The sequence below is a fragment of the Triturus cristatus genome, chromosome 2_1, assembly GCF_964204655.1.
Source record: "Triturus cristatus chromosome 2_1, aTriCri1.1, whole genome shotgun sequence".
Taxonomy (NCBI): Eukaryota; Metazoa; Chordata; class Amphibia; order Caudata; family Salamandridae; genus Triturus; species Triturus cristatus.
Window position 1 is genome coordinate 987,810,475 of NC_140581.1, and position 20,518 is coordinate 987,830,992.

The following is a 20,518-nucleotide window of genomic DNA, read 5'->3' on the forward strand; positions in this document are numbered from 1 at the left end:
TTAGCAAGATTCGATATGAGTACTGTTAATGGATGTGAGTACTGGCAATGGCTGTGGTTAAGTTTATAATGTCGACTAAAAATCAGGAAATGCTAGTGTGCACTACTGGCACTCAGACACAATAAGAGGAGCAGTCTGGTTGTCTCTTTGTGTACATTTTCATCCAGTTTCTGATATGTGCAGGCTAGAATGCTTCACAGACAAGTTCAGATTGCAGGCAATAAACAAAAAAACGAATCCACTACCAAAGACTACCTTTCAAAAATGGTTCACATACGTACTCTTAGAACATCTTTGCAGCATCATAGCTGTCACTCAATGCAAAATAAAAAAGTTATTTTGCTGCATTGCTCATTTCCTATATGCTCCATCAATTCTTGCCTAAGCCGTATCTTTTTGTTATAGCCTGCTCTTGGGCCAAATCGAAGCCATCATTTCATTAATGAAGGCAATCTCTGAACGAATGGCTCTGCCACTCCTGCCCATTGAAGGTAACGCGCTAGACAGGTGTAGCTGTTCTCAAACCACCTTGAAATACAAAAGGGCTTCAGGGAAAGCTGCCCTTTTTGGGTGGAAACAGACTTACTCATACGAGCACAGATTGTAGGAGTTTTTGTGAGCACTTGCAAAAGGTAGCTGTGTAACAAAGAAAGACTCTTTAACAGGGACAAAAAGTCGGTGTCCTTGGTCTCCTCTCTGTATTGGAGAGAAGTGCTGCCTGAGAGTACTACTTCCAAGTGGAATCACGGCACCACCCAACAAACGATGTTAGTAACAAACTCCCCAGAGTTTTTCTTGGAAGTAGCCCTTGAACCTTCCACAACATATCCGAGTTAAACAAGTGATAACACCTTGTACTGCTCAGGCTGAGAACCAGAGAGTCCTTTCATTATCCCAAAGTGCAGACAGAGTCACAGCTCAACTCAGGAAATGCCTCCAAGCAATCTTTTTATAAAGGTCCCTTTGGTCAGAGTTATTGCCTCTTTTATATTCCATCATATTATTCCTTGCTGTCAAGGCTGCTTTTCAAGTAAATGCACTGCCACCTGCTTTGCTCCCAAAATTTCTCAGTCAACTATTTTCATATATGATCCAAGCTACTGGAACATCTGCAGACTCTGGTAGGTGCATACAGATTTGATCTAAAAACGTATTTATTTCTAAACCCCACATAGTGCCTCCATATTCCAAGGATATTGCCATTGGTGCTTGTCATGTTATCCTCTTTCAATACAGTGAAAGAGGAGGATGTTTTTAAAAAACATTAAAAACACAACACTAGATTCACTTGTCCAACCTTCACAGATTTATGTAATTGTTTCAAATTTAACACTGTATTTATTAAACTCCAAAATACTAGCATGACATTAAATTCCGTGCTTGTAGCTATGGATGAGTTGAATTTCCCGCCATAGGGCAAAACAATGTTTGACTAAGTCCAGAGGACAGGCTTTTCATTTTTGCACATGCTTCTTCACTGATTGACGAGTTTGCGTTTGTGTGGGTGGGTGAACAGGTGAATGTAAGTGGATGAGTGAGTGACTGAGTGCATGGCTGAAGGTGTCCATGAATAAGTGCATAGATGGGTGTTGAGTGAATGTTATTTTATACATATTTGTGGAGCGCATTATCACCCGGGAGAGTATCCTGGCCCTAAGCAGGTGTGAGTCTAGCCAGACCTAGGGCTTAGCGGGACCAGTCAAAAAGCTAGGTCATCAGCTTCTTGTGGAATTCAAAAATTGAGGAGGAAGCTCTTATGTGTAGCGACAGGTCATTCCACACTTTAGGAACGATGTAGCGATGACCCTGTGATCTGGTTTTCTATATCCTCAGGACATATGCAAGTAGGAGTCCTGACAAGCGGAGGTGTGTGGGAGGTTTGGAAAATCAGATGCAGTTGTTGAGGTTTGCTTGACCAGTGTTATGCAGTGCCTTGAAAGAGTGGGTTAGGAGTTTGAATTTGCTCATTTGTGTATGGGGAGCCAGTGAAGCTCCTTCAGATGCGGTGTGATGTGATTCCAGCTTGGGAGGTTGAGAGTGATTCTGGCTGTCTAGGTCTGACTGGTCTGCAGCCACCTGGTAAGTTTTTTTGTTGAACCCGGCATACAGGGTGTTCTCGAAGTTGAGCTTGCGTGTGACATGGGCATGTGACAGTTTTCTGGGTGCTGATTTGGAACCATACGAAATTCTTCCTCAGCATCTTTAGGAAGCATGAGGCCGTGACATGGACGGTCATGTTGAGTTTTTTGTCGGATGACCCGAAGTTCTTGCCGCGAATGGTGTGGGTGGTTGTTGGTCCTAGCTCTGTAAATGGAGTCCCACAGTGAAGTGCTCTTCCTGAAGACCACAATTTCGGTCTTGTCTGTGTTCAGCTTCAGACAGTTCATCTTCCATTATTGGACGATTTCAGTCAAGCAGGCGCTGAACTTGATCCGGGTACTGGGCATCTTGTCCATGAGGGAGAAAATGAAATGAGTGTCATCAGCGTAGGAGACAAGATTGATGTCTTGAGAGCGGATAATGGTGGGTGGAGGAATCATGCATACGTTGAAGAGGGTCAGGGTCAGAGAGGATCCTTGCAGAAAACTACAGATGAGGTTGCAGGTGTCCAAGGTGTATGGTGCCTGGCTGACTAACTGGGACCTTCCAGTCCAGGACGAACATATCCATCGTAGTATGTGTCCCTGGATTCCGAGATTGTGTAGGTGTTGGATGAGGATAGGGTGGGAAATAGTGTCAAATGCTGCAGAGAGGTCCAGGAGGATGGGGACCGCTGTGTCTCCTCTGTCCTGAGTCAAGTCGATGTCATCCATGGCGGCAAAGAAGGCGGTTTCCATGCTGTGCTTCAAATCAGGCTGAGTGGTGTTGAGGATTTGGTGGTTGTTGAGGTATTCAGTGAGGTGTCAGTTGATGTTTTTCTCTAACACCTTATCCGAGAATGGCAGCAGGGAGATTAGTCTGTAGTTGGTGAGCATTCAAGGGCCTGTGGAGGGTTTCTTCAGCAATGGGCGGACAGTTGCATGTTTCCAAGCACCTAGGATAGTTGCAGAAGAGGTGGAGACATTCACAATGGTTGTGAGCATGGTGGTGATGGGTTGAAGTCTCGTGAGTAGGCGCGGTGGGTGCATGGGTCTGATGGGGCACCTGAGTGGATGGACTTTATGACAACTGTGGTTTCCTCTGGGACAATGATGGGCCAAGTGGTTAGTATTGGTTCTTTAGGTAAAATCGGGAGGCTTTTCGAGAGGTCTGTCTGGTCCCGTTACGGGTTGAAGTTGCTGTTAATGGCGGTGATTTTGTCTGAAGAATTTAGATAGTTGCAGAGGTCCTGGGAAGGTGTGATTGAGTTGGAGGTGGCTGCTGGTGAGGTGAAATTCTTCACAACGGTAAAAATGTCTTTACTTCTGTTTGTGCTGACATCAATACGGCCCGCTACAGCGGCACGTTTGGTGGTAGCTTCTCAGGGTAGATTAGAATGTGCTCCTTTCTGCATTGTCCTGGCTCATTCTCCATTTGGGCTCCTGTTGTTTGCAGTCTGATTTCCTTGGTGTACCACCTGGCCGGGGTTTAGATCTTGTTGTATTGCTCTGTTTGAGAGGGACCTGGGAATCAGTGCAGGATGTGAACTGATTATTGAAATTCTTGATGGTACCGGAAGGCTAATGCTGTGTTCTGGTCGGTGGGTGTTGACAGTGGTGTTTAAGTCCTTGTCAGTAATGCTGTTCCAATTTTGTCGCCCTGGTCTGATGAGGGTGTGAGTGAGTTGGCCAGAGACGGGGATGCTGAACTTTGCAAGGGCTATCTAAAAGGCTTATGTGGGCTCTTCAACTCTGATGTTGTCAAAGGTGGTGAAAATAGGGCCCAGTATGTGCCGTGCGATGCGAGTTGATTCCTTTACTCATTAAATTCAGATGTTTTTATATAGTGCACAGCTACCTGACCGGGCCTCCCTTTGCATGTTGCAACATCACCATCCGGTACCTGCATGACCTTAGACTAGAGGTCGAGCTTCAGAAGAGATTGGTTTTAAGCAGTTTTCTGAAGCAGGTTTCCGACTGTTGAAATCAGAGGGTGGCGGGAAGAGAGTTCCAGAGTTTGGAAACAAGATACGCAAAATAGCGTCTACCGCTTCTTGCTCTGTTCACCTTGGGTACCATCAAATCCCTTTGCTTACTGGACCGTATGGGCCTTCCTAGCGCATAGAGAGTAAGTAGCTTCTGTATGATGAGTAGGCCTTTCCCATGGATGACCTGATGAGCAATGCCTAGCAGCTTGAACTGGATTCTTTTTTGAAGTGGTAGCCAATGCAGGGCTGCTAAGGCTGGACTGGCTGATGGATGCTTTGATATTTTGTGGAGGATTCCAGCTGACGCATTCTGGACAACTCAAAGTATTTTTTATCACATATTTTATACTTCCTAGACAAAGGGAGTTTCCATAATCTAATCGTGAACTGAGTAGGCCCTGCACGCAATATCACCTTCCTTGTGGATGGTTTTAACATATGTAGGAATTTTCTCAAGGGTCTCAGAATGCCAAAACAAGATTCAGCTAATTTCTGAGTCTGTGTTTTCATATTGAGTTTATCATCAATCCAGAAACCAAGGCTTTTTACTGCCTGTGCAGGCTCAGGTGTTCTGCCCATGACAATTCCAGCCTTCGTGACCTATTATTCCACACCACAAGTACTTTGGTTTTGTCGCCATTACATTTCCGGATGCTTGCAAACATCAGCCATGAGTTAAATTGAGTGGAATTTCGACTGACCTCTAATGTTAGAGCCAAGATGATCTGTGTATCATCTGCATATGATACTAACTCTAATCCATGTGAGCGTACAACATATGTCTGCAGGGGACACAGGGCTTCAGAGTATTGTTTAGTTATCGCTCAAATATATTATTCCACTATTCCCCCCCCCCGCCCCCCCCCCCCCCCCAAGAGTGGGAATCGAATCTGTGAGAGCACCCTGTCCATACTTTAATATTAAGATTGGACCATGACGGCTTAGGTTTTTGAGAGGGGGCTGTTATACTGTTCTTACTGGAGCTTCAAGCCATAGGGGTACGATGTGGTGGTCAGGCCATAGTATAGGGATTGTATTCTCTGTCGCCAAGTTACTGAAATTTGTAAAGACAGGGTCTAGAAGATGGCCTCGGTTATGTGTTGGAGTCTTTACAATTCAAAGTCTTGGATGAGGCCCAGGCTTCCAGGATCTTCTTTGCTTTTGAGTTGGGGTTGGCGTGTTCTTCCTGGGGTAAGTTAAGGTCTCAGAGTAGGATGGAAGTTCTGGCATCGAGGGTGAGTGATGCAACATAGTCCAAAAAAGGTATCTGATAGAAACATCTAGCCGCAGATTCCTTAACTTAGAACATCCCCAGGCGTCAGACTGGATCCGGAAGTTTTTTGCAGCAGCACCTCTGTGTGCCGGAGGACGGCGCCGCATGGCTCCGCCTTGACGTCGTCCACGGACATGACATCAGCGAAGCCATTTAAGTTCCTCCCGGCGCGCTGACGTCAGTTTCCTTCTTTTCCGCGTCCCGACGCGGATCCAGGAGTAAGCGGTTCCTCTGGCCTGTTTCCCAGGCCTTCTGGACGCCTCCGGGCATCCAGTGTGTGATGCCTTCGAGCTTTAAGGCGTGTGAGACGTGCGCGATGCAAATGTCGGCGACCAATCCGCACAGCATCTGCATGTAGTGCTTCGGGGCGCACCACTACTCCGAAGAGTGCGACACATGCCAGTAAATGAGGCCAAAGTCCCTGCGGGAGCGCCGGATGAAGCTGTTGGCTGCCCTGATGTCCCGCTCGGTGCCTCCGTGCTGATCTCCATCTCTGGATCGGGCTTCTGTTCGAGTCCGGTCACGGAGTCGTTCTCGCGGACGTCGTTCGCCTCACGCAGGTAAGCGGAAGCACAAGTCACTGAGGTCGTCGGCCTCTCTTAAACGCGACAGCGGGGCTCACGGCTCCCGGTCCTTGCTGGACGAAGACCCGCAGGATTCGACCCCCTTATACCCACCCTTTCCGGGTGTTGGGGCGACTCGGGCCCAGATGGAAGCCTATTTCAAGGCTCTGCACTCCATCCTTGGGTCACATCCTCTCCCTGGTGCGCCATCGGGCCCCACAGTGGAGGTAGGGACTCAGGTCGGATCTTCACCGGCGGGTTCGCCCTCGGCGCCGGCAGAGTCGCTCGACTCCGGTTCCGGAGTCGGTGCGACGTCGAGACACAGCCCGGAGGGGCATCCCAGTCAGACGTTGAGCCCTTCTGTCATGTCTCCGCATAGCCCTTTGTGGCTTCCTGCGCCAACGTCGGCGACGGCTGCACCACGGGTATTGACTCCTTTTCAACATCCTTCCTCTCCACAGGTCTCAGTGGAGGATGAGTCGACGCCGGTCCGAGACCGGGCCGAGTCGCCTTTGCTTATTGTTAACGTCGATACGACACAGTCTCGACATCGGGGCTGGCACCGGTCCCTATTGTTCCTCTGTTTGAGGAGGACGCGGACCCGGAACACCCCGGAGCGTCTCCATGCCCTTTGGCTCCACAGCCCCTTGGCCAGTGGCCCCCTGCTCATCCGACTGCGGAGGCTTTCTTTCCCGTTGGATGAGTTAGCCTCCAACCGTCCCCTACAGATGATCTGTTATCGCCTCCTAGAATCGCTACAAAGGCTAGTGCTGCATTTGCGAGGGCTGTTCGCGGGGCTGCAACTCTTTTACACTTGCAGCCCCCCCGGTCTCCTTGTCTTCAGATCCATTATTGGATCTCCTCCACCAGGATGCGTGGATGGGGATACCTGGCTCGTCTCCTTCATCATGGCTGGGAAATGGCACAATTTACCATTAGATCGGTCATGGACACTACTGACTCCGTGGGTCGGGAGATGGCCAGGTCTGTTGCTTTGCGTCGCCATGCCTGACTGCGCGATGGTGGTTTCCCTGAAAATATTCGGGAGAGTCTACGGGATTTGCCGTTTGATGGCTTATCCCTTTTTGACAGTCATGCGGAACCAGCAGTCAACTGCCTCCTGTCTGGCCTGCCATAAAGTTTGTGTTTTTGAGATTCTTTTGCGGCCCTTTTACTTCCATGTGCAGTGTTGTTCTGGGCCCTGGGTTCATGCTGTAATACCTGGGTGGCCTGGACGGCTTTTTGCCATTTTTGCTTCGCTTTATTGCAGCATATCGGCTGCTTCTGTTTCTGTTGATCCTCTGTCTATGAGCCCTTGCTCGAGAGGTGCCCCTAGCTGGGGTTGAGGCTTACCCTATGTGGGGTATTTGTTGACTACTGTGTAGCTGCCTCCCTCACATAAGGTTTGGTAGGCTCCTGTGGAGTCTTTTTCAGAGGGTGTTGCCCTGCGGATGTGACTGTGGTCTTTTTCTGCTGTTGTGGACCTTCCATTTTTACTTTCTTGCGGCCCACCGGTTGGCATAGCTATATGGCCTATACGTTGGAGTCTGCAGTTCGTCCGTGGCACTCCTCTGCAATTGACGATGCTCACTGTCTCTGGGCTTCTACCTTGTGTGTCTCTTCCGGGAGGGTCCTTTCAGCTTTCCCTCCTTGACTGTGTTGGCTGTCTTTATTGCCCGCCACTGGCACTAGCACCACCTTGTTCAGTTCCATCTCTGCATGGTTCTGCCGCTGCGGATGTCCTACCTGTGGACTGCCTTGGTCGGTGCCCTGTCGCTGTCCCACGACACGCAGGGCTGACACGGCGCACTGCTCCTATGTTCTGGCGAGTCCGGTGGTTGCTCCCTAGTGTGTTCACTGTTACAGAGGCCTGAAGCTTTCCTTATGCTTCTGCGATGTATAGTTCCCCCCTCCTCTATCTGTGGTGGGTAGTGCTTTTTCGTAATTTGTTCTTGCATGGTGGCATCTTAGCCACTTGCGCCGCTAATGTACATAGCCTTGTGCGTTGCCTTCCTGGGCCCTTCCCCAGAACAGGTTTTCCTCTTCCCCTGCTGCCTTCCGCGCAGGGTAGGCTCTCTGTAGACGTGCTCTCCTCAGGACATTCACTGTCTTCTGTGATCTTGTATGTACATCTCTATACAATTCATGTTACTCTATAACCGTTTCATACTGGTTCTTTCCTGTATTGTTCAGCCTTCTAGCCTGTCTCGCGGGGGACCGTGGTTCCTCCCTGCCGGGTGGCTGGTGTTGCTTATAGCTCTGGCCTTTTATCTGTCCGGTTCTGTTACCACACAGCTGTTGATACCTATGGTGCACTCTTGTTTCTTGTATGCCACTCATCCTCATGGCTGAGTCTTTTCTGGACGTTTGTTCTGTTTGGCGTCCACACACAGCCAGGAGTCACGCATGCTAGGTCCTGGCGGCGGTGTCTGTGGACTTGACCTAGACTTCTCGTTGGTGCAATCGCTCTGTGTGTGTGTTCGCTTCACGGATCCCTTTCACGGTTGCGTACCTTCTGAGGCATCTCTCGCATCTGGACTATTCCAGCGGCACTCCCTTGTGCCTTTCCTTTTACGTGGTGTGGTTTTGGCGGTACACATGATCTACCCTGTGTACTTCCGTCTCCCGCATGTGCTTTTTGTAGCATGATTATATGGTTTTGATGTCTGCCCTTTCATATATCTCTTTGGAAAGGGGCAATTGCGCACTATCGCGTCTGGTACCTCTAGTCCCTTTGGCTCTTCCTGGGCATGGTCAGCATTCTGCTGCTTATGTCCCCGGTGTCCTCGTTGGTGCGCTTACACAGTGCTTCTTCCAATGTTATGCATGTTCCACCTGTATGCTTGGACTCGGTCATACAGTCTTGTTTCTCTCTAGCCCCTTCTCTTTTGCAGACCCGTCAGATCCTGCCGATCCCTCGGTACCTATGCTCACTTCCTTTCCTTTACTGGAGTTTTGGACTTTTTCTTTCTGCACTGCCCTTTTGGTTCTGTGCTCCCTTTCTACACTGACGGGCTTTCCTGCCATTCCTCGGCAGCTTGTAATCCTTTGCCTTACATTGTTTGTCGCTCCTTGCAGAGCTCCTGGTCTGGAATTGCCCACTGTGGCATTGCTGCCCGCACTGTGTTTAGTCAACCTGTTGACGGCTAGGTTCGTTTGGAACTTGGTGGGGTTCAGTTGCAGACCCGCCTCCACAGGGGTATGGCTTTGTTATCTATTCTAAGTTAAGGAATGTATGGCTAGATGTCTCTATCAGATGTACGAGTTACTTACCTTCGGTAACAATGTATCTGGCAGAGACACAGTCTAGCCGCAGATTCCTTAACGCTCACCCATCCTCCCTGTTCTGCGAAGAACTTATCAGGTTGGGTTTTCTGCTCTCGCCTCCCTTTGTGTGGCTTTGTCTTTCTGCGGGGTGACTTCTAGCATCCTCCCTCCTCTGGAGGATGGTTCTTTCTGTTTTCCTCGTTCTGCACCTCCCATTCTCGTAATGGGGCAGAGGGTTCATGTCTCCTCCTACATTCCTACACCCTGGTTCTTCTAGTGTGGGGCCTTCTAATGTTCTTAGTCCCTCCCTCTCACCTTCTCCATTGCTTTGGGGTATCTTGTCTTTGACTGTACTACATTCAATTGGTTTGGGGTCTCTTTGACTGTGCCTCAGTCCAATAGTTCTCTTGCAGAGGATATGGCATGCCTGGTGTTGCCGTCCTTTGGTGGATGTCTTTAATTATATGGTTCAGATCTTGTTGCCTGGCACGGTTAGATCTTGTGATTGCAGGCTTTCTGTCGTCTGCCTTGGCATTCGTTTCATGTGTGGTTTGCCTCAGGGGAGGGCATTGCCTTTGCTTTTGCGGGGCTGCTTCTCAGAGCGCTGCTCGGCTCTTTCCCTTCAATTGCTTTCAGTGTACAGTGCTTATCACTGTCCCTTATGGTGATGTTTCTCACCATTCGTTTCTTTTTGTTTCATTGATCTTCCTCATTTTTCATACACTGTTCCCATACTCTCACAGTTTTTGGTGGTGGCTCTGCGTTGTGGCGCGGAAAAGTTTCTCGGAAAAAAACGGACGTCAGCGCGCCAGGAGGGACTTGTATGGCTTCGCTCACGTCGTGTCCGTGGATGACGTCTGGGCGGAGCCATGCTGCGCCATCCCCCGGCGCGCAGAGGTGCTGCTGCAAAAAATTTGCCGGATCCAGTCTGACGCCTGGGGATATTCTAAGTTAAGGAATCTGCGGATAGACTGTGCCTCTACCAGATTCATCGTTACCGAAGGTAAGTAACTCGTACGTCAGTGGAGTTGTGGCGTGGTCCTGGTGGTCTGTATATGAGAGTGCCACTTAGGTTGAAGTTGGCAGTGACTTGGAGCTTGAACGACCGGTGTTCCATGTTAGAGGCCCATGTGTCCGTGGAGATGTTGCAGCAAATGGCGTTCTTGTGAATGATGGCGATTCTGCCTCGGGGATTTTGAAGTATGTTGTGCCTAATGATCTTGTAGCCATGGGGGTGGCTGTTGTGATGTGAGGTGCTGATTTGGGGTTCAGCCATGTTTCAATGAGGAAAAGTAGGTCCAGGGTGTTGTTATGCAGTAGGGTCCCAGATCTCTGTGGCATGTTTGGTGAGTGATTGGGTGTTGAGTAGCATGCATGCGAATTACAGTGTGTTGTGGGGGTGGTTGCACGACTTGTTGAGTGTGAGAGAGTGGGGTATTGGGTACCAGCAAGTGTTGGCTGTGGGTAACAGCATGAAAACTTGCAGAAAGTCGAAGAGAACGCCTTCTCGGTTATTAGGTCTCGCCTGACCCAGCGCATGCGCTGGTCTGGCGAGACTTATTGAGAGGGCTCCAAAAAGTGCTACCAGACCAGCCTAGAGCTACAGTGCATGTGCGCGGGTGCGCGCGCGCTCCGTTTTACCACAATTACACTCACTTTCGCGGCCGCAAGGCCGCTTTGATGTTGATCACGCTCGCAATTGCGATCACTTTAACTTTCGCGGCCGCAAGGCCGCTTGGCATAGCCAATAGGTCTCGATTTTGGGACCTTATAAGTATTTAGTTACGCAACTGTTGCATGGCTAAACACTTATAAGGTCCCAAAGGCGAGACCTATTGGCTATGCCAATGCTTGTTTGTGGTGCAGCGGGGCAGTAGCATGTAGAGTGGTGGGTGGGGTTGATGGCACGGGAGGGTTGCAGAGTGGCAGAGGCGGGAGGGGGGGAAGGATCAGCACTCCTGACAATACACTCATCTGAGCTGTTGCCGCCATTAAGTAGGTCCTGGAAATGAGGAGGAAAGATGTCACTTCTGTGCCATTTACTGACTCCAATAGGTGGCTTCGCTGGCGACTGCCTAAAAGGGGGCTGTGGGTTCAAACGTACATGGCATGCTAATGGAATGATACGGTATTCAGCTTGTTCTTCTTGTTTGTTACAAACAAATCTACCGATTTGCTGGTTGTCGCCTGCTTTTGGAGGTAGACCCTCCCAGGAACACACTCGGAAGTTACCCTAAATGTACACATTTGCAAATGTACTTTACTTTGTAATATAGCTCCGAACCTAATTAAGTGAACCAGTATTCCAAATTTAGCCTTTTTTTGCACCTAAGATTAACTTGGGAGTCCAAAATACTTGAAGAATTTGAGCTAGTGTTGATCACAATGTCCTTTACCAATCCTCAATTTAGCAGTTGTGTGAGCTGAACAGAATTCCATTGCCTACAAGTCATAACACTAGTCCTAAAGAGTGGGGAATTGGATGCAGGCGCTGTACAAAAATGCCAGTTATTATTTCAATAAATACTTCTGAAGCAAATTATTCCATGGAGAATTGTCATCTGTATTTTTTTTATGTTTTCGTGTTTCCATTACTCCAGGGCAAAATGAAAATCGGTGTAATTTATAATGGGGTAGTGTGCAGTTCTCTAGTAAAACAGATGCACCATGGAACTGACAGTAAAACGTGTCTGTGTTTTACCCTAGCACAATATGGATGTAAATAGTGAAGCAGTGCCCTCTGCTGTCCGCTGCTCAGAAGACCGTTTATCTGAAGCAGGAGTATTCTTATTGGCCAATGGTCTGAACATGTTCCTGTGGTTGGGAGTAAGCTCTCCCCCGGAAGTGATTCAAGGGATTTTTAATGTGCCATCCTTCGCACACATCAGTCCTGAGGCGGTAAGTAACTTTTGAGTTGATTCACATAGCCCTGAATGAGAGTTGCATCTAATTTGATTTCATATTTACACCTCTGCCAAAAGCAATGTAATGTGGGCCTTTTTACTGGTGTTCACCATTCACAGCACCCTCTCAAAAATGTGAGCCAGTAACACACGTGTTATCAGACCTCGCAACTGATCGGCCTTTTACGGGTTACACGCTTAGGTGTGTGGCGGTGTCTCCCACCCACCTTCAAGCCTTCCTCGCTGCTTCACCCGCCTTACGCGCCCTGTTTTTATGTGCTAAAGTCTCTCACTGCAGTTCTGATGTTCTGACTTCGCTCATGGATACACAACCTGCTGACAGGACATTTTACAGCCCCAAGATAAGTGCAGCAGCCAGAGTCCATGGATGGAAATAGTGTTACTTTGAAAAGCTTGGCCTGGCACATATAGGCAAGCAGGCAACCCCAGTACAAAAACCCTTTAGCGAAGCCCGGTGTGCTTTAAACAAAGAGCTTTAAGCATCCACATAAAGGTAAAATAATAAAAAAAGGTGGTTTGAGAAATCATGACTGTCCCTCCTAAAATAAGCATTGGCAAGGCTGAGAGAAAGTCCTGAAATCTTTACTGCAAAGCTGGTACAAAATGTTTAGAGGTCTATATTATCATCCTGCAATTATAATACTTTTTAAGCTTCTGAAGAACATAATACAAAAAATAACTTGCTAGAAGACACTTCAGGGCAGATTTTTACAGAAATGTATCTGGATTGTATTTTTCCATAATGCTATATTACATATATTTCAAGGTGCTTATAACTGATTTGAAGTGCCTTCAGTTGTAAAAGGTGATGTAGATGATGCAGCTCATAACTCTGTCACGCCTGTGCCTCTTTGGGATCGTAAGTTCCCTTCTCAATGCTTCAGGGTAGATAGTTTTATCTCCCATTTATTGTCAGGTACAAGCTCCACTGCAAGTGACTGCATAACGTTTGCCCTTTACTCTTAAGGCTGTCTTTGAGGTTCTTATGTGCACTTAGAACGCACTCTTCAAATGACACTCAAACACCCAAAGATGTGATCCTGAGATTTGCTTTTTGCAAATCTTTATGAATACTGTAAATCTGAACTATGTGTAACATGTCTCGAATCGGTCCCAAATTCCTATAACAAATCTGGTCCCCCCTTCCAGATTCTAACCTTGGGTTTGTTTTTAATTCATGCAGGCATTTCTCCCTGATGTGGACAGTCCTTACTCCAAGAAGCTCAGATCTATAGTGGATCGCATCCAGCACAAGCGGCCATATTCTATGAAGGTAGGATCAAGAACAGAAAGACTGCATGAAAATATGGGAAGCGTCTCTCAGTGAATTCCATAATCGATCTCAATTCATTTTGCTTTGATTAAGCACATATTTAATAAAAGTTGGAAAAGTGGCACACAAAGCTGATGATAACATTTATGAAGAATAGATACTTCATTTTCAGGTTGAGCTTGTGACAGCGCATGGGCTTGCCCTTGCAAGACTATTGTGTATAACGAGGGGCTTGCAGCTCGCACATTGCTTAGCTGATGTCTCTTAATTGGCCAGCACAGGCTAAGTATCACTACCTTTCGTTTCTGTGGAGAATGGACCAAGCACAGATTGATTTGACTTCATTAGTGCCTGTCTGCTGCTCAATCTGTGACTGAGGTACTATTTCTTCTTCCCACTCTCCCGCTCCCCTTTGTTTCACTCCAAATGCCTCTCAGCTCTGCTCACTATGCTGCTAAGATCTCCCTGGGAGAAATGTGCCTTTTTACGACTTTAATGGCTGCTTTTTTCTGGGAATTCCACTTTGCCACAGCTGTCAATGTAAAATTAAATTTTAAGCTTTACAGGCTGCAAGAACGCACCAGTCTTAGAGTGCTACGTGCTGTCTGTCTGCGCAGCATGTTCTTTCTCCATGTTTGCATGTTGCAGAACCCTACTGTTCTAGAGCAGGGTTGTCAGGCCATTCAGTGATCATCAAACACTGCCTTTCCTGGGTTTTCATTTGTCAGATCAGTGCTGCCCAAGAGTAATAGTCTTTTGTTGCTTTGACTGAACTAATCTAACTAGCACATATGACAGCAATGATCAGTAAATGTTGAATGCAGGACCAGCATCATGAAATTCGACTGCATCCACGGAGCAATGTCACAACTTTCCGGGCCCCACCCTTTTTATTAAAGTTTAGTTCTCCCCATTAATTATTAGTTGCCATGTCATCCTGTATCACACGACACCCCAATCCTGGCTTTTGTTTCCAAAAGCAGCTTGCATGCTGACATTTTGATACCCTTACTAGTGAAACTGTTGGCACACAATGCAATGGTGGTGTTGGCTAAGGCTAAAGGTGTCCAATGGCATGGGGCTGTGTTTAGTGTGTTTCCTCTAGCGCACAGCTTTCCAACCTTTTCATGTTGGTGACACACTTTCTAGACATGCATCATTTTGCGACACAGTAAAGAAGTGTAGCGAGGGAGCATAGCGAGCGAGCCTGAACCACCTATGTGTGGTTTGAAAAGAAAGTGGGCAAATGGTGCATTTTCAAGCAAATTTTATCCGATGCCAGGCAGTGCACAGTGGGTCCTGACCATGCCCCTCTTCCTCATGCTCAACTGTCGGCACATATTCATGCCATCTTTCTGTTGGCATGCAGGGACACATATACATGCCCTCTTCCTGATGCTAGGCGGTGAACACTTTCACTTGCCTCTCTGTTCACAGCCAGTGTGTCCTTCACAGGCCACTCTTCCTAGTGCTACACTGTGGGTCATAAAGGTGCCATCTTCTATTCGCAGAAAGTGGTACATACGCATGCCCCTTTTTCTTTTCGGAGGCCGTGGGCACATATACATGCCATTTTCTGCTCCCCAGCGATGCCACATACACAGCGTGTTTTGCTCTGCTAGCTGATGGAGGCACATACATGCCTCTCTATCTCTGTGCGGACTGTCACATTCACCCGCCCCTCTCTCTGCTGCTGCACAGTGCCACATACACGTGCGTGTTTGTCAGACCACGTGCACAAATCCCCTTCCGATCGTACGGCCTATCCTCTGGGTCTCCACAAGCCTTCCTGTCTGCGTGAGCTCTGATCACATCTCATGACTGCTGCGCTTGTCGCGTGAGGCGCGGTAACCGGTGCGCTTCCAGCTCGCGCTCCTCACGCAGGGCCTTACTGCTGCTGGGAGGGGGCCGGGAGGTACCATGGCTGGGGGACTAACAGAGAGAAACACTGTCACAGCCGGTAGGGGTAGGCGCAGCAGGAAGGACTGGGTGTGCTGCAGCCTGTGCGCGCAGAGAACAGCCACCCTACGGGGAACGAATTCAATATTATTACCTTCTTTTTCAGCTAGACCTTAGCTTTTCCAGGTGCTGCAAAATAATACAGCCGGCTGAGTGCCAACACTGAGATCTCAGTGTGTAACTGACGGGCAGCGCAGACTCAGTATCTCCCGAGATCCATAAGAAATTGCATCTGTATAAAGCATTTTTTAAAGGCTTGTCGTACCAAAGAGGTAACCTTGGCTTAGGGTTAACTTGGCTGAGCCTTGAGCCTGCCTTCTGGCAGAGGCGGCGAGTTTTATGCTGGTAACTCACGCTCGGGCAGGCACACGCACTGCACACGCACAGTCATCGCCCGACACACCCACACATGGCAGGCGACACGGTACTGTGTCCCGACACAGAGTTTGGAAAGCTCTGCTCTAGCCAGTAGCCAAGTTTGCCTACTAGACATAGTTGCAGTGCCTTAAACCCAGAAGGGTTTATTCTCTTCTGTCTTGGACAGGCTTCTGGAACAAGATTTTCTTCCGACAGGCCTGTGTTCCCCTTGTCCCATCTGAAGTGTCTACAAACATTACCTTGTTTACATTGCTGTGGCAGCAGTTATGTTCCTTCACTTTGATTTCTCCTCTCTGTGCGGTTTATGACAGATGAACATACAACACTCAAGCCCTGCAAGGAAAACAGAAAAGCAAATCAAGTGGGAAAGTTGGATTATAGGCCTGGTGGTTACCATAGCACTCTGCACACAGGATAATGGGAGATTAAAGGTACCCAGAGTGAGGGGACAAGCAGTGCTGTGGTCCGAATTGAGATGTGTACATTTGCTAGTAACTGCTAATTTGACAATGCTGGCCGCATCATAGCACTTTTATCCCCTTTATTTTAAGCCATGTTGCACATCAGCTTGCGCTGTTGTGCAACATGTAAAAAAAAAATAAACTGTGACAAAGCCAATAGATCTCGCATAGACAAGGCCTGTTGGCTTTGCCAGTGCTTGTATAATTAAATAGAGTAATAAGGTTGTTGCTAAATTGATGATGATGAAAGTATTTATTGAGAGCAAGCAATTGCCCAAAAAAGTATCTTGGTGCTCTGAGGATAAAACTGATTCTGTGTACTAAAGCCATGTTACCAAACGTCTACCTCCCAAAATAACTAAGTCTTGATGGCTTTATAAGATGATAGATGGGCATCAATAGGGCGAAAGGGTAATGGTAACTCATTCCAAGGTTCAGTGCCTAAGTAGGAGAATAAGCAGCCGCCAGATCCAACTTTCCCTACCTAGGAACCAGTGGAAGGCTAAGTGAGAAAGACTAAGGCGCACACCCAGGGACAAAATGATTGGAACATTTGAGCCTAAAGTGGCCCCTTGTTGTGGAAGGCACAGTATACTAGGCAGAACCTCTTGAAAAGAATGTGCTATGTTACAGGAGTCTGTGAAGTGCTGCAATCAATGAAGTGTGAGCATGGCAAGGAAGACCGAACCTGAGCCATACTGCTGCATTTTGAATCTTCTGCAATCTTATCAGGGAAAATCCCAAAGAACCGAGATAAAAGCGAGTTGCAGTTGTCTAGGCGGAAATGAATGAACCCCTCAACTATAACCTGCCAAGAGGTTTTGGGCAAAAAAAGAAATGATTTGTGTGAGAATGTAGAGGTATAAGAAACAATCTGATTGGCGAGGGATAAGGGTTGGTCTAAATGGAAATCCAGATTACGAATAACGGTAGCAAGGACGGTAGCTCACAGCTATCTGGTATACCAGGGAAAGGATTCTTCCCCTGCAATAAAAAACTCAGTCTGATCAGATTTATATTTGAGAGGGTTAGCCTTTATCCAAGTAATGATTTCCAATAAACACAGATGGAAGAAGGGCTGGGCTTACGTAGAGTCACCATCTAAGTGGATGATTGTGTAGCATCTGAATAGATAGTGATAGATTATCCAAAGATCTGCATGAATTTTGCCAGAGATATAGAAATTGAATAGGAAGGGACTTTAGAGTGAACCTTTACAGCAAACCGTGTTCTACGTCTCTGACTTTAGAACAGAGAGGTGGAAGAGGAATGGCTTCTTTCTTATCCTACAGATATGACGCAGTCCATCCGTGAGTTTTGTCATTAATACCAATTTCATGGAGAGGGGTCAGAAGAATTGAATGTGACCCCATATATTTGATATTTTATTTTATAAAGCGGGACGTATGTCCAAAGACGTCTTGGCGCTAGTGACTTTAACCAAGGAAGATCACCTCCATTTGATGAATTGCATTTACATGGAGAGTGGAAAAAGCCATGTTTTGAGCTGTTTCTGAAATAGCATCAGGTTCGCCTGGTTTCTTAAGTGCCAGGTGAACAGTTTCCAACACTTGCAGGTTGAATGTACCAAAAAAACCTCTGCCGCCCATAAAGCAGTGTGAATTATTTGTAACCGGACGTATATGGCGGTTCCTGAGCGAAAGCTTCTTCCCGGACATACCCTAAAAATTTGTGTTCGAGGCATATGAGCTGCAGATTACACACTGTGCATAGATCGCCATCTGGTGTTGGGCCCGGATTTTGCAGTTGTTTTTCTCTTGGAAAGTCTTTGGAAGTCACGAGGTATGTGACTCCTCCTTTGGATCATATTGTGCATGGGCTTCAGCTCCATCCTCAGATTGTTTTTTTCCGCCATCGGGCTCGGATGTGTTCTTCGCGCTCCAGTTCGGAACCGTTCCAGTTTTCCTGTTCGGCACGCAATACTCCCCCCTTCGACGGTATTGTCTCGATCAACACTCGACGCGACTCAACAATCTAAGTCTTCGATTCCGGTTGTCGCCGAGCCGGACACCGAAACTCTCGGCGCCGAAGGCTGGCACCGGCCCCTCGGCACTAATAACACCCTCGGAGCCGAGCAAGAAGCCAAAAAGCCTCGACTCCCAAACCTCGAAGCCGAAAGCCATCTCAGAACCGAGGAAGTCAAAAGACACTGGTAAACTTCAAGGTTCGAAACCAAAAACCAGTGCCGAATCAACACCGAAAAACCCTACGGCTCCGACACCATCGGCACCGAAGAATCTGCCCCTTACAGCCGAACTGTTTCGACCCGATCCTTACCAAAAAAACCTCGTTAAAGATCCAAAGACTGGTCATTTGTCGCTTAGCACCAGAAAAAGACCACTGGACAAGCCTGCACCAGCTCCACCACCAACAAGCATTGGCATAGCCAATAGGTCACGCCTTTGGGACCTTATAAGTGTTTAGCCATGCAACAGTTGCGTAACTAAATACTTATAAGGTCCCAAAAGCGAGACCTATTGGCTATGCCAAGCAGCCGCGAAAGTAATCACGGTCAAGCGCGGCGCGCGCACCCACGCACATGTCCATGTCCATGTCCTCCTCCTCCATGTCCTCCTCCTCCTCCTCCATGTCCATGTCCTCCTCCTCCATGTCCTCCTCCTCCTCCTCCATGTCCTCCTCCTCCTCCATGTCCTCCTCCTCCTCCTCCTCCTCCATGTCCTCCTCCTCCTCCTCCTCCTCCATGTCCTCCTCCTCCTCCTCCTCCTCCATGTCCTCCATGTCCCCTTCCTCCTCCTCCTCCTCCATGTCCTCCTCTTCCTCCATGTCCTCCTCTTCCTCCATGTCCTCCTCTTCCTCCATGTCCTCCTCTTCCTCCATGTCCTCCTCTTCTTCCATGTCCTCCTCTTCCTCCTCTTCCTCCTCTTCCTCCTCTTCCTCCTCTTCCTCCTCTTCCTCCTCTTCCTCCTCTTCCTCCTCCTCCTCCTCCTCCTCCTCTCCCACCTCCCTCCTCCCACCTCCAGATGAGGATAACATTATCTACGACACAGGGGATGGGGCGGACAACCAACTAATAGGGGACCCTACTCCTACAGGCTCCCCAGACCCATGGGACGACTACAACATCTCAGACGTCCCTGACGTCCCTAACATCCCGCAGGACGAGCTTTACCCTTCTAGACCCCCCCAGGGGACACCATGGGCTTTAACCAATTACTCCATAGGGCTGCCCGCTACCACGGGGTTGATCTCCACACAGACCCCGTAGAGGAGGAATTCCTCTTAGATACGTTCGACACTACACACAGGTCTACCTCAATCCTGCCGATGCTTAAGGGAGTTATTAAGCACGCACCAGAGGTTTTTAAAGACCCAGTTAGGGCCAGAGTCATTATCCACGTATCGAGAAAAAATATAAAGCCGCACCACCAGACCCACCCTACATTAAAGGTCCCGCACCACTAGACTCCCTGGTAGTCTCCAATGCGAGGAAACGTGCCAATTCCCAGGCATCAGGTGAGGCACCACCACCAGATAAGGAGTCTAAACTCCTAGACGCCTCTGGCAAACGGACGGCAACCCAGGCGGCCAACATCTGTCGTATAGCTAACACCCAAGCGCTCCTAGCCAGATATGACAGGGCACATTATGATGAGCTGGAGACAATAATGCAACACCTCCCTGATAAATATAAACATAAGGCCAACAAATTGATTCAAGGGGGCAAAAACATTACAAACACTTCCATTCGTTGTGCCCTCGATTCAGCTGACACCGCCTCCAGGGCAGTTAATACCAGCACCCTTCTGCGTAGGCATGCTTGGCTACGAATCTCCGGTTTCAAACCTGAGGTTCAACGTTCCCTCCTCAACCACCCCTTTGATGAGAAACATCTGTTTGGTCCTACTGTCGATATAGCCCTCGAAAAAAATGAAGGACACAGACACGCCAAAATCTATGGGAGCCTTGCAGTCGCAAGCTCCCAGGCTCTCCTTTTGCCGTTCCTCCTTTAGAAGCAACACCAGAGGCTACTCCTTCGACAGCTTCCTACAAAACCCCTACCCAATCCACCTTCACTAGGGGTGATCAAAGAGGCAGTTACAGAGGTAACAATAACAAAGGCAGAGGCAAAACTAACACCTCCCGCTCTGCCTCCACCCCCACCCAGTGACTTCCCTCCACTTCCCCCAGACCATTCCACTCCACTCCAGTCGGGGGCAGACTCCGCTATTTCCTTCCTGTCTGGGCTACCATCACCTCAGACAGATGGGTACAACAAATAATCCAATCGGGCTACTGTCTAGAGCGAACATCTACCCCCCAACCATTCCACCCAAACAGCGCCCAATGTCACAGGAACATTTGTCACTTCTAA

General features: G+C 48.3%; 1 protein-coding gene across 1 annotated transcript in view; it reads left to right on the forward strand.

Annotated features, from left to right (window-relative positions):
• SEC24D (SEC24 homolog D, COPII component) overlaps positions 1-20,518 on the forward strand; it is a 553,336-nt gene that overhangs the window by 516,239 nt on the left and 16,579 nt on the right. The window contains exons 21-22 of the mRNA XM_085634340.1: positions 11,876-12,067; positions 13,277-13,366. Of these exons, the coding sequence (XP_085490466.1) occupies positions 11,876-12,067; positions 13,277-13,366 (282 nt within the window). The remainder of the gene's footprint in view (positions 1-11,875; positions 12,068-13,276; positions 13,367-20,518) is intronic.